The following is a 14,498-nucleotide window of genomic DNA, read 5'->3' on the forward strand; positions in this document are numbered from 1 at the left end:
TCACATGTCAAGTTTGCACATGACACTTCTCCTGTTTAAGAATAGAATAGAGTGAATGAGCTGGAAGGGACCTTGGAGGTCTTCTAGTCCAGCCCCCTAGTCAAGTAGAGACCCTATACCTGTGGTGGCGAACCTGTGGCACACGTGTCAGAGGTGGCACACGGAGCCTTCTCTGTGGGCACGCTTGCTGTCACCAGCTGCTCTTCGCAAGCGCCAGAGTGCCAGAAAACGGCCGGAAAAACGGCCAAAAATGCCCAAAAAACAGGACTGTTTTGGGGGCTGTTTTTCAGGTCATTTTCCAGGCCGGTTTTTGAGTTGTTTTCAGGCCATTTTTCGAGCAGTTTTTGGGCCAAAAACGGACCAGAAAACAGCCCGAATAACGGCCTAAAACGGCCCAAAAAATGACCGGAAAACGGCCCAAAAACAGGCATGCGTACGCCGTCCAGCTGGTCTTCGGGTTTCCGGTGTTCCTGCAGGCACATATGCACACACATTCTGGTTTGGGCACTCAGTGCCGAAAATGTTCGCCATCACTACCCTAACCCAGGGGTCTGCAAACTTGGGTCTTTTAAGACTTGTGGACTTCAACTCCCAGAGTTCCTCAACCAGCTTTGCTCTGGGAGTTGAAGTCCACAAATCTTAAAAGAGCCAAGTTTACAGACCCCTGCCCTATACCATTCCAGACAAGTAGTTGTCCAGTCTCTTCTTAAAAACCTCCAGTGATGAAACACTGACAATTTCTGGTGGCAAGCTGTTCCACTGCTTAGTCATCCTCACTGTTAGGAAGTTTCTCCTTAATTCCAGATTGCTTCTCTCTTTGACTAGTTTCCAACCATTCTTTCTTGTCCTGCCCCCTATCGGAAGAATTGTCTTGTTTCGTCACAGACCCTCACACACACACACACACACCCCGCACCCAAATCAGTGCAGCATCGGTGCTCTCTGCAGCCTTAACCCTCAAGCCCGTGTTAGGTTGACCCTTAATTTTCTCCCTCGCCCGTCTTCCCAGGACGATGCCAACAAGAACGGGGGCAAGTGGATCATCCGCCTGCGAAAGGGCCTCGCATCTCGGTGCTGGGAGAACCTCATTCTGGCAATGCTGGGAGAACAATTTATGGTGGGGGAAGAAATCTGCGGGGCCGTCGTCTCCGTCCGTTTCCAGGTGAGTCGCCGGGGAGTTAACGGGAGACGGCTGCCAATCTGTGCACAGGGCTGTCCTGTCCCCAAAGGTGCCTTTTCGGGAGGCAACTGGACTTCCTTGTTTTTTCTTTGAAGATGTTTCGCTTCTCATCCAAGAAGCTTCTTCAGCTCTCACAGGATAGTGGGGAATGGAAGGATTTATATTCCTTGTAGACAGCTGGTCACTTGCATCCTTTTAGAGGGTCCTTGAAGCACTTGGAGGTTTATCTGTGTCCTCAGGGTCATCTGAGTGGTACTTCTGGTTCTTTTAGTCTGCAGTTTTTCCTTTGGAAATCCATTCCATTCAAAGGGGGTTCATCCCAAATTGTACAGCTAAGCATCTGTACAGATTCTCAATCATCCAAGTCATGGTTGTCCCAAAGGCTGTTGCAGCCTGTCGGCCCCAGCCCCTCCAACAGCCAAATCAGATGAAGAGGAGGTGTAGGAATCAGGGTCAGCTTCAAGGCAACCTGAGATCTCTGAGGGGAAAGAGGGAATGCAGCTGGCAGAGAGAGAGAGAGAGAGAGAGAGGCGGAAGCTGGGCTGTCCGCCAGCCCTCAGATGGAGAATCAACAGCCCCCAGGTCTGGAGGTTGCTGATGAGGAAGAGGAAGAACATCTGGGTCCAGTGCCTGAGGCATGGATGCACAGAAGGCAGAGGAGAGGAGAACAGTGGAAATCTATGGGCAGTCCTTGGGACGGAAGAGCCACTGCTGGTAGCGAAGCCCCACCCTAGCTCTGGAGATAAAAGGCAGGAGAAGGAGATGCAGACAATTCTTCATCTTCTGGCCGCACAGACTTGTTAGCCTGTGATGAGAGACAAATATTTTGCCGGAGCTACCGGCGCTCCTTCGACTTCAGAGGGTTTGTCGTGTTTGGGGAGCTGGGTCAGAGCAGCTGTTCTCTCTTAATCGTCTCCTGACGGTTCTCCCTTGCAGGAGGATATCATCTCCATATGGAACAAGACAGCTAGCGATCAGGCCACCACGGCCCGGATCAGGGACACTTTACGACGCGTACTCAACCTTCCCCCCAACACCATCATGGAGTACAAAACGCACACGGACAGCATCAAGTAAGTGCTGCGGCGAGGGGAGGGCCGGCGGGTTGCCGAAATGCGCTTGGTTCTGTGTCCTTACGGGCCGAAGGCTGCTTGGACCCGAAGATATGCGTGCCTGTTCTGTTGGGGGGGGAATCTCATCAGGGCTGTGAATCCCCTAACTCAGCAATTTGCAAGCTCTCTATCCCAGGGGGTCTCCAACCTCGGCAACTTTAAGGCTTGTGGACTTCAACTCCCAGAATTCCTCAGCCAACTTGGGAGCTGAAGTCCACAAGCCTTAAAGTTGCCAAGGTTGGAGACCCCTGCTCTACCCCGAAGAGCAAAAAAAAAATCCCTCCCCAGAATTGTTACTGCTCCCCTCAGGAACGTGCTCTGCCCCAGAGATCCTAGGACAACATTTGTTGTGTCTTGTCCGCTCTCACCGCAGCCGGGGTCTGCTTATCTGCTCCCGAACACGGAGGAATGTATGCCTCCCGGCCCCAGTCCTGGCTCCATGCCCAGACAAGCTGCAGAGGAGGGGGCACCTCCCGGTCCCAGCCCTGGCTCCATGCCCAGACAAACTGCAGAAGAAGGAGCACCCCCCGGCCCCAGCCCTGGCTCCATGCCCAGGCAAGCGGAGCAGCTAGACCCCTCCCCCTCCTCCACAGCATGTGAGCCTGAGGAAAGTTTACTTCCAACAGCTGCTGATTGGAGTGACCCTCGCATCAGAAGACTGGATAGGCGGAGGCAACAGAAGGAAGGGAGGGGCAGGCCTTAATGAGTGCTGAGTCATGGAGCCACACCCCATGGCCTATATAAAGGATCTGCTTTCTGGCAGTCTCTGAGTCAGGCAAAGTCGAACTTATCTTGCTGAAGTCACTTACTGGTCTCCTGCCTGCTCTGAGGACTTTGCTAGGACTTTGGGCAGAGCTGCAGAGGCAAGCCTGATTCGGATTTCCCTGACCCGGCCGTCAGCGGAGGAGTGGGACACGACAACATTTTTATTTTTTATTTATTTTTGAATTCTCCTTTGCTTCTTTCAAACTGACAGGCAGGAATCAGGTTACGGCCTTGACGCCATCAGGAACTTGACATTTATACAGAGAGTCTCCGGCTTACGACCACGACGGCGCCCAAAATTTGTGTTGCTAAGCGAGGCAGTTGTTAAATCGCCCCATTTTTTTTAACGACCTTTCTTGCCGCAGTCGTTTTAAGTGAATCGCTGCCGTTCGTTAGGTTAGTAAGATGGTTGTTAAGTGAATCCAGCTTCCCCCTAGGGACACTGCAACCGTCATAAATATGAGTTGGTGGCCAAGCGTGTGAATTTTGATCATGTGACCATGGGGATGCTGCAACGGTCGTGTGTGTTTAAAATGGTTATGTCACTTTTTCAGTGTCGTCGTAACTTTGAACGGTCACTAAATGAACTGTTGTAGGTCGAGGACTACCTGCATTAGGCTATCTCTAAGCCAGCGTTTTATTCACTTCGGCACAGTGATAAGTGGACTTCGGTTCCCAGAATTCCCCAGGCACCTGGGGGTCAAAGTCCACCTGCAGGAAGTCCTCGACTTAAGAGCCTGAAATTTTGGTTGTAAGCCGTTACCGTCGTAAGTTGAGGCACCACATGGCTGGATTCAATTTTACGACTGTTTTTAGGACTATTGTAAAGTGAGTCAGCACGGTCAAAACTCAAATCATGTGGTCATTAAGCAAATAATGGGGTTATTAAGCGAATCCATTCTTAGGAATAGGTGTTTTCATCCATCCATCTGTCCGTCCGTCCATCCATCCATCCATTCATTCATTCAACTTCTATAGCCACTCATCTCAGTCAATGATTCAGGGCGGCCTACAATTCAAAAAAAAATACATCACAGCTAAAGTACTAAAAACATTTTAAACCAAGCAAGAAAAACACTAAAACCATCCAGATTGAATTTTTGTTGGAAACTGACCCCCCCCCCCAAAAAAAAGGTTGCAAATTACGGTAATGTGACCGTAGGATGTCACAAATGCAAGCCCAGTTGCCAAGCAATGAAAATACAGTCACATGTCCCAAGGGACGAATCACAATTAGCATTTGAAGTCCATCAGAACTTCAAATGGTCACTTATCCAACAATCAGTCCTATACTCAAATTAAGTGATAAGTGATTGTATTGTACACTGGTCAAATTGTGGGAATTATTATGGAAAATAAAAAAATTTTGCTTTAAAAAAAAAAAAAGAACTTCAAATGGTCATTAAATAATACCTGGATCTTACAGGTGCCAAGGTTAAGAAACCTTCCTCTAAACCAGAGGTCTCCAACTTTGGCAACTTTAAGACTTGTGGACTTCAACTCCCAGAATTCCTCAGCCAGCAAAGCTGGATTCTGGGAGTTGAAGTCCACAGGTCTTAAAGTTGCTAAGGTTGGAGACCCCTGCTCTAAACTGCTAAGGCTACCTAAACTGCCCTCGATTTACAACTACAATTGACTTCCGTCGCTAAGCAAGGCGGTGGTTAAAATCAGCCTGATTTTATGACCTTTTTTTTGCCACGGTTGTTAAGCGAATCACTTCCGTTAAGTGAATCACACGGTCATTAAGCGAATCCGGCTCTCCCCCCCCCCATTGACTCTGCTTGTCGGAGGCTAGCTGGGCAGGTTGTAAATGGCGACCACATGGGGCCGGTTTAGCTCAGGCTGGTAAGGCCTGTTATTAAGAACACAAAGCCTGCAATTACTGCAGGTTCGAGCCCGGCCCAAGGTTGACTCAGCCTTCCATCCTTTATAAGGTAGGTAAAATGAGGACCCAGATTGTTGGGGGGGCAATAAGTTGACTTTGTATATAATATACAAATAGGATGAGACTATTGCCTTATACACTGTAAGCCGCCCTGAGTCTTCGGAGAAGGGCGGGGTATAAATGTAAAAAAAACAACCAAAAAAAAAACAACCATGACCACAGAACGTGAATACATGTTGGTTGTTAAAGCACCCACATCTTGATCAGGTGCCCATGGCACTCTTGTGACAGTTGTAGGTGCGAGGAGTGGTCATAAGTCACTTATTTCAGGGATGCTGTAACCTCGAACGTTCGGTAAATGAAAGCTTGTAAGTTAAGGACTCCCTGTACGCGTAGTCCTCCGCTCAACGACGGTTCATTTAGCGTCTGTTCAAAAATGCAACGGCACCAAAAACAGTGACTTACAACCATTTTTCACACTTAGCACCATTGTGGTCACATGATCAGAAACCGGATGCTGGGCGACTGACTCACATTTATGACGGTTGCAGTGTCCTGGGGTCTTGTGATCCCCTTTTGTGACCTGCTGACAAGCAAAGTCAATAGGGAAGCCAGAGTCACTTAATCTTCGTCTTATTCATTTAACAAGTTTCAGAATCGGAATAGAGCTGGAAGGGACCTTGGAGGTCATCTACTCCAACCCTCCGTCCAAGCAGGAGACCCTATCCCATTTCAGAATCCGAATAGAGCTGGAAGGGATCTTGGAGGTCCTCTAGTCCAGCCCCCTGCTCAAGCAGAAGACCCTGTACCATTTGAGGCAAACGGCTATCCGGTCTCTCCTCAAAAGCCTCTAGCGATGAAGCGCAGCGATTCGCTTAACAGTGGTGCCAAGAAAAGGCGTAAAATGGGACTTAGCACATTTCTCCCTTAGCAACAGAAACTTTGGGCCCCTTTGTGGTCGTACGTCGAGGGCCACCTGTATTTGCTCTGATGGGTTTCTCATCCCAAAGTAAACGATGAGCCTCCTAGGAGCAGCATCCTGGCCCCAAACCTCTTACGCCAGAGGTCTTCAACCTTGGTAGCTTTTAAGACTTGTGGACTTCAACTTCTAGAATTCTCCAGCCACCATAGTTGAAGTCCACAAAGTCTTAAAGCTGCCAAGGTTGATGACCTCTGCCTTACACAATTTTTTTTTTAATTTGCATTTATATCCCGCCCTTTTCTGAAGACTCAGGGCGGCTTACACTATGTTAAGCAATAGTTTTCATCCATTTGTATATTATATACAAAGTCAACTCGAATTTCCCATCGTCGCCAGGCTGGCAACTAATATTCTTCGCATTTTGTGAGGTGAAAAAACAGCCAGAGGGAAAAAAAATATATATGTGGTGTGAACCACGCTGCATTCCTGGGGAAATGAAATACAAAAACTAACGAGGATTTATAAGCCCATTAGATTTATAAATGCTCTCAAGAAGGCACTATGTAAATTGACTTGCGCCGGTACAAATGATTTCTGATCGTTATAAACGCTGTATATTAAATTTCCCCAGCTCCTTCGGTGACAAGGGCTCTTTAACCAGAACAGAGGATAGTAATATATGGAGGAGACAGCCGTATTTTAAAGAAGTCTGTTCTGGTTTACCAGAGCAGACTATTCAAGATGACGTTTATTTTCTCGCAGAATGATAAAAGATTGCCACTTATTCAAGAGCTTGGAGTGAAGAATGTGAAAAAAACACATCAATGCTTTGTAAGCAAAGAGGCCGGTGGGATCATGAGGACTGACGTTAAAAAAAAAAATAATACTAATTGGAGTAAAAGAGACAAAACCAGGAGACAAAAAATAAAATTCAGCCCTGAGGACAGTAAAATGGGGTAGAACTTTCTCCCTGACAGGATTCTTCCCACGCATCCAAAAAGAATTTTCCGGTAGGATCAGATCAAAAGTCCTCGACTTACCGTAACCATGTTACAGGTAGTTTCTCAACTTACGACCCACACGATGGAGTCCAAAATTTACGCTGCTAAGTGAAATACTTGTCAAGTGAGTTTTGCCCCGGTTTACGACTTTTCTTGCCACCGTTGTTAAGTGAATCATTGCAGCTGTTAAGTTAGTCACATGGTGGTGAAGAGAACCTGGCTTCCCTTTTTTTTTTTTTTTTTGTTTACATTTATATCCCGCCCTTCTCCGAAGACTCAGGGCGGCTTACAGTGTGTAAGGCAATAGTCTCATTCTATTTGTATATTATATACAAAGTCAACTTATTGCCCCCCCAACAATCTGGGTCCTCATTTTACCTACCTTATAAAGGATGGAAAGCTGAGTCAACCTTGGGCCGGGCTTGAACCTGCAGTAATTGCAGGCTTTGTGTTCTTAATAACAGGCTATTACCAGCCTGAGCTAAACCGGCCCTGTTGACTTTCCTTGTCAGAAGGTCGCAAAAGGGGAGGAGGGCGTGACCCTCCCCCGCCCCCCCGGACACTGCGACCGTCATAAATATGAATCAGTTGCTCAGCGTTTGAATTTTGATCATGTGGCCACGGGGAAGGCTGTGACGGTCGTAAGTGTGAAAAACTCTTCATTTTTTTCATTGCCGTTGTAACTTTGAACGGCCATTAAATGAGCTGTTGTAAGTCGAGGACTACCTGTACTAACTTAACAGTGGCAGCAATTTGTATAACAACGGTGGCAAGTAAAGTTGTAAAGCGGGTCAAAATTCACTTAACAACAGTCTGGCTTAGCAATGGGAATTTTGGGCTCAATTGTTTATGGAGATTCTCAGTCATCCAGGTCATGGTTGTCCCAAAAATACTTTTTTTTTTTTTCAAAAGGCAACTGGACTTTGTTTTTTTCTTGAAGATGTTTAAATGCTGGCCAAGTGTTGGTCACTGTGTTAGATTTCCACCTGGAGGTTTGGCAATCTAGCTGAACCCCCAAATTCCAGTGAGAGAAATTCTTGAAGTCATTCCTTCCTTCCTTCCTTCCTTCCTTCCTTCCTTCCTTCCTTCCTTCCTTCCTTCCCCCATCTCCCTCCCTCCCTTCCTTCTCTGTCCCTCCCTTCCTTCCTTCCCCCATCTCCCTTCCTTCCTCTCCTTCCTTCCTTCCTTCCTTCCTTCCTTCCTCCCTCCTTCCCTCCCTCCCTCCCTCCCTTCCTTCCTTCCTTCCTTCTCCCATCTCCCTCCCTCTCTTCCTTCCTTCCCCCATCTCCCTTCCTTCCTTCCTTCTCTGTCCCTCCCTTCCTTCCTAACTCCTTCCCTCACTCCCTTTCTTTCTTCCTTGCTTCCCCCATCTCCGTCCCTCCCTTCCTAACTCACTCACTCACTCCTTCTTTCCTCCCTCCTTCCCTTCCTTCCTTTCTTCCTTCCTTCTTTCTCCCATCTCCTTCCTTCCTTCTTTCCTCCTCCTCCTGCCTCCTCCTCCTCCCTCCCTCCCTCCTTCCTTCCTTCCTTCTTCCTTCCTTCCTTCCTTCCTTCTTTCTCCCATCTCCTTCCCTTCCTTTCTCTTTCCTCCCTCCCTCCCTCCCTCCCTCCCTCCCTTCCCTTGCAAAAACTCACCAGCAGAAATTAGGCACCGGTGAGGTAGAGGAAGGTAGGCAGGTTCTTCTTGGTTCTCTCCATCCGCTCCACTAGACATTGTGTTCAAGGTTCCCCCAGCTAGTGATGATGACACCCCTGGAGGTCACTATACACTTAGAGCAGTTGCAATGGTTTTGGGTTTTTTCCCCCCAGACTGAGGAACCTTGTGCAGACAAAGCAGGAATTCCGTCAACATTTGGGGTTTTATGGTTTTATATTTTTTATTACTCTCTCTGCTGCAATCCAGCATCCATCCCAGATTTTGCAGCCTAGTTTATTCATTGCGGGGGAGGGGGGGACACGTGTGCATATGTGTTGTACAAAGGTTATTTATTATTTTAGGAGGACGTGTAGTGGCAAACTTGGGGTGGCAAACCAAAGGGAGACCATTGGAAGGTAGACCTGTCAGACGCCGAACTGAACGTTCCTTTGTTTGTTCCATTTCCTGGGCTTTTTTAGATCAATGATGAAAATGCACACAGACAATATTTCCTGCGTTCGATGCAGCCGCAGGCTCTTTGCAGCATTCCCTTGCGCCAGAGAAACAGATTGAAAATGGAGCAAATCCCCCATAATACTTCATAAATAACCTAGGCGTAGCTGCAGGCTTCTGGTTGTCTGAAGGGAGATTTGAGAGGGAGGCTCAGAAACAGAGGGAAACTGCCTACTTAACAGGAAAGGAGATTTATTAACGGATCGGTTTACTGGCAGAACATTCGGGTGCTCGGCCACTGCTCTGTTGGCGCCCACCCGTTCAAGCCTTCCCCCCGTTGTGCGCTCCCCGAACACCTGCGGGTGTCTGAAGCCATCCTGCCCTGCATCGCTTTCTAGCAACATCTGGAACAACCCAGCCGACAGGTGTTTGAAACGTTCGGCAAAATGCCATCAAATAAATAACCAGCGCGGAAACCAGGGCACGGAGAGGCTCGTCGCCCGGAAAGCGAATTTGGCTGTGCAGCTGGCTGTGCCCCCGATATCCTCCCCATGGCTGATTATAACTGTCAGTCTCCTTTTTCAGCCGTGTAATTGTAGCTGCTTTCAACGTGGAACCAATTTGGCCCCCAAATAAGGAAGCATCGAAGGAAAAAGAGCACCAGAACAAGAAAGGATCAATTGACTTGCTTCTTTTTGGGTCTGTAGAGCCTCCGGAATTTCCTCGGAACAGTCAGCTTCAGAGAAATCCCAATTCCGCGGTTAATTCCGGGAGAAAAATTGGCTGAATGGGTAGAAAATGCTCCGTAGATCATTTTAATGGGCTCTTCAGCTGCCTGCTTTCTAATCCCCAATCCTTCCACCACGTCCTGATTTATGCCTTGAATTTAGGTAGTCCTCGACGTACGACCGCAGTTAGGAGCCCAAAATTTCTCCTCAGCGAGAAATTTGTGAAGTGACTTTTGGCCCATTTTACGACCCTTCTTGCTACGGTCGTTAAGCGAAACACTGCAGTAATTAAGTTAGTAACATGGTTGCTAAAGGAATCTGTTTTCCCCCTTTGACTTTGCTTGTCAGAAGGTCGCAAAAGGGGGTCACATGACACCCCCCTCGGGACGTCATAAATGTGGGTTAGCTGTCAAGCATCTGAATGTAAATCACATGATCATGGGAGATGCAACAACGGTCGTAAGTGTGAAAAATGGCCATAACTCACTTTTTCCAGTGCCGTCGTAACTTTGAACGGTCACTAAATGAACTGTTTTAAGTCGAGGACTACCTGTATTAAGTGGAATCACCACAGTTGTTCAGTTAGTAACACGGTTGTTAAGTGAATCGGAACTACTCCATTGACTTTGCTCGTTAGAAGGTCACAAAAGGGAATTGCACCCCACAACTGTCATAAATTTCAGTCCGTTGCCAAACATCCAAATTAAGATCACATGTCCCTGGGGATGCTACCGGGGTCGCAAGGGTGAAATATCGTCCTGTCACTTTTTTTTCAGTGGCATAGTAACTTTGAATGGTCACTAAACAAACTGTTGTAAGTCGAGGACTACCTGTGCCTGTAACCTCAGGAATTCCTCACCTGTACGTCCACCCTACTCCAAGTGGTTTTCTAATCATTTCTGCTCTGCATTGGAAGGCTAGCTCAGAGGCAAGGAATCGGTGGGACGTTCCCTGTTGTTGTGACCCAGGCCCAAGTAAGTAGTAATAAACTTAGTCCGTGGAAAAATTCGGAACAGCTGGGAGTTACTTCATTCCCAGCGTCGTTCAACTCAAAGTACAACAAATTCCTCCCAACACAAATTCCTCCATTATCTCACAAACCTTAGTCCAATTAGGCAAACTGCCAAAGGCCCTTCCTGGCAAATGTTCAGAAGCCACAAAAACAAAGACGTAGACGAAGCAGAAGACGGAGCAGAAGACAAAGCTATCAACATTGTTTTCCAGCAAAGCTCAAATGCTAGTCTGTTTTAAGCCTTATGGGAGGGGCCAATTATCTCTTGGCCCTACTCCTGAGTCGTCCTCTCTGCTTGAGCTGCTCTTGCCTTCTGGCAGCTCTTCTCATGCGTGCATTAGGAACAGGCTCCTCCTGTCCCTCTGCCTCACTACTATCAGTCTCTGGAGGCTCCGGAGTCCGCACCTCACTTCCCGATGGCCCTGGCCTCACCTCAGCCTCATCGCTGTCCGATTCCGTTGCCAGCTCTGTAGGTTGCTGACGGACCACAACACCTTTGGCAGGCCAGGTTTCCCGTGTACTTATGGGGTTTGTAGTCCAACTTTGACTGCCAATGTCACCCCCCACAATGCCGCCTTTGCAAAATCCAAATTAAAGCGGTTATTGCAATCTTAAAAACCAGTGGCCCGGCCCGGACAGATGGACACACGCTTTCTATGGTGAAAATTCCAGTGTATGCCAAGACACCGAGAGCTTTACAACCCAGACCTTATGGTCATCTGTCTGTAGTGGAGAGTTAGTTTTTCATTTGCCCTCCACCCCACACCGCCTCCTTTCCTCATCTCCCCCTCCCCACCCCCCTCGCAAATTGTCCCAAGTTATTTGTGCCGCTAACTTAACAACTGCAGTGATTCACTTAACAACTGTGGCAAGGCAGGTCGTAAAATGGGGCAAAGCTCACTTAGCAACTGTCTCAGTTAGCCGCAGAAATGTGGGGCTCGATTGTGGTCGTACGTCAAGGACTTCGTGTACAGCAAAGGGAGCTGTGATGCTTTTGGGAGGAAGCGTTGAGCCTGCAAGCAAGGACAGCCAGGGGGTCTGCGACAACTCGCCACGGGACAAGAGTTACCCTAATCCCAAGGAAACGTTGAGATCGAATCATGGACGAAAAGATGCAAAAGGAAGGACGTGAGGAAATGTGAATGTCAAAAATTAAAAGTGTTTTAAAATTATTTTAATTCTTTAAAATAATTTAAAACCTTTTTATTTTTGACAATCGCATGTCACTGTGTGTCAATTGCATTTAATTAAATTGTTGAATTTAGTTGGCCGTGGCCAGTTGACAAGTTGTTCCATTCCATTCCGGGGCACTGGAGGCTGAAACATATGAAGAACGGATGCAGGAACTGGGTATGTCTAGTTGAATGAAAAGAAAGAGTAGGGGAGACATGATAGCAGTGTTCCAATATCTCAGGGGTTGCCACAAAGAAGAGGGAGTCAAGCTATTCTCCAAAGCACCTGAGGGCAGGACAAGAAGCAATGGGTGGAAACTAATCAAGGAGAGAAGCAACCTAGAACTAAGGAGAAATTTCCTGACAGTTAGAACAATTAATAAGTGGAACAACTTGTCTCCAGAAGCTGTGAATGCTCCAACATTGAAAGTTTTTAAGAAGAGACAGGATAGCTGTTTGTCTGAAATGGTATTGTCAGCGTTCCAGAAAAAACTCCAACTCCAAGTAAAAACTCTGAAGCAAGCAGGTAAAAGGTTTCCTGCTAGAAGACCTCCGAGGTCCCTTCAAACTCTGTTACTCTGCTTAGAAATCGGTTTTGATCGCCACAATGTAAAAACGATGTTGAGACTCTAGAAAGAGTGCAGAGAAGAGCAACCAGGATGATGAGGGGACTGGAGACTAAAACACACGATGAACGGTTGCAGGAACTGGGCATGGTTAGTCTAGTGAAGAGAATGACCAGGGGAGACATGATGATAGCATCTTCCAATATTTGAGGGGCTGCCACAGAGAGGAGGGAGGGTCAACCTGTTTTCCAAAGCACCTGAAGGCCAGACAAAGAATAATGGATGGAAACTGATCAAGGAGAGATTCAAAAAATAAAAATAAGGAGAAATTTCCTGACAGTGAGAACGATCAACCCGTGGAACAGAAGTTGCCTCCGGAAGTTGTGAATGCTCCAACACTGGACGTTTTTAAGAAGAAACTGGACAAGCATCGATTTGAAATGGCTTAGGGCAGAGGTCTCCAACCTTGGTCCCTTTAAGACTGGTGGACTTCAACTCCCAGAGTCCCTCAGCCAGCAAAGCTGGCTGAGGAACTCTGAAAGTCCACCAGTCTTAAAGGGACCAAGGTTGGAGACCCCTGGCTTAGGGTTTCCTGCCTGAGCAGGGGGTTGGACTAGAAGACCTCCGAGGACCCTCCCAACTTTGTTACTTTCTGTTCATTCCGCAACCAGGGGAGACTGACCCAGGAGATGAAGAAATTCGCGGAGACCCCCTCCCATGCCTCCCTCCCTCTCCCATTCGTCTAGCTTTGCTAAGCAGGCAGGCTGGATCTCATCCTTCCCTCCCCTCCCCTCCCCCTCCCTTCCTTTTCCCCATCAGCAAGAAAAATAGCCCCAGCAGCCGCCCCATTAGACCTATTCCCCAAGATTTATCGGAAAGCACTTTGGCTGTACGTAGCCGGAGCGCATTTTTATGTTTATTGTGGGTGTCATTAGCAAAGCAGATTTAAAGCAAGCCGTGACTGGTAGCAATTGGCTTTTTTTTTCTCCCCCCTCTCGCCCCCGACTTCCCAATCAAAAAATGGCTCTATTAACGATTCGTGTGCAGCTTGCAAAATGATGCATTGGCCCAGGTTGTGCCAAGCCTTGGAGGTGTCAGAAAACATGGATTTATTTATTTATTTATTTATTTTATTTTGTATGTGTGTGTTTGTGTGTCTGGTTAACAGCCTGCATGTTGCACCAGCCTAGGAAACATAAGGCCCATCGGAAGGCAGTTTATATTCAGGCAGAATTGACAGTATTGGTGGGAGGGGTGATGAGCAACCATTTTTCTTTTCCTCAGCTTTGGGGAGTGGGGTGGACAACCTTTTTCTCCAAAGGCACTGGAAGGCAGGAGAAGAAGCAACGGATGGAAAACTAATCAAGGAGAGAAGCAACCTGGGACGAAGGAGGAATTTCCAGACAGTGAGGACAAGTTGTCAGTGGAACAGCTTGCCACCAGAAGTTGTGGGTGCTCCATCGATGGAGGCTTTTAAGAAGAGACTGGACAAGCACTTGTCTGGAATCATATAGCGTCTCCTGCTTGAACAGGGGTTTGGATTAGTCCAGAGGTCTGGCTGGGGAATTCTGGGAGTTGAAATCCTCCAGGGTTAAAGTTGCCCAGGTTGGAGACCCCTGGACTAGAAGACCTCCAAGGTCCCTTCCAACTATGTTATTCTTTTATTCTGTAGAGCAGTGGTTCTCAACCTTTATAGTGCTGCGACCCCTTTAATACAATTCCCCACGATGTGGCAACCCCCAACCGTAAAATTATTTTCGTTTCGAATTTATCGCGCCTGAAGCCGTATTGGCTAGCGATCTGAACTGCTTGCGATTGCCTTGAGGACGGAGGCATTAAAGCGGAGACTCCTCCCCTGTTAAGTTTATGGTGCCTGAAGCCAGATTAGGCTAGCGATTGGGAGGGATTGCAGCTGGCTTGAGAGGGAGACCTCAGAGCAAAGATTTCTCTCTTTTTTAATTCATCGCGCCTGAAGCCGAATTCGGCTAGCGATTTGAAGAGCCTGCAGCTGGCTTGTGGAGTCAACTATTGGAGTGCGATTCTTCGACTCGCAAGTATACTTCCCA

General features: G+C 47.6%; 1 protein-coding gene across 8 annotated transcripts in view; it reads left to right on the top strand.

Moving 5' to 3' along the window:
- Positions 1–14,498, top strand: part of EIF4E2 (eukaryotic translation initiation factor 4E family member 2) — a 57,418-nt gene that overhangs the window by 29,498 nt on the left and 13,422 nt on the right. For all 8 annotated transcript variants that reach the window (XM_058189458.1, XM_058189453.1, XM_058189456.1 and 5 more), the window contains 2 exons: positions 1,010–1,162; positions 2,117–2,253. In XM_058189458.1, coding sequence (XP_058045441.1) covers positions 1,010–1,162; positions 2,117–2,253 — 290 coding nt within the window. The remainder of the gene's footprint in view (positions 1–1,009; positions 1,163–2,116; positions 2,254–14,498) is intronic.

This window comes from Ahaetulla prasina, chromosome 6, assembly GCF_028640845.1.
Source record: "Ahaetulla prasina isolate Xishuangbanna chromosome 6, ASM2864084v1, whole genome shotgun sequence".
In the NCBI taxonomy this organism is placed as follows: Eukaryota; Metazoa; Chordata; class Lepidosauria; order Squamata; family Colubridae; genus Ahaetulla; species Ahaetulla prasina.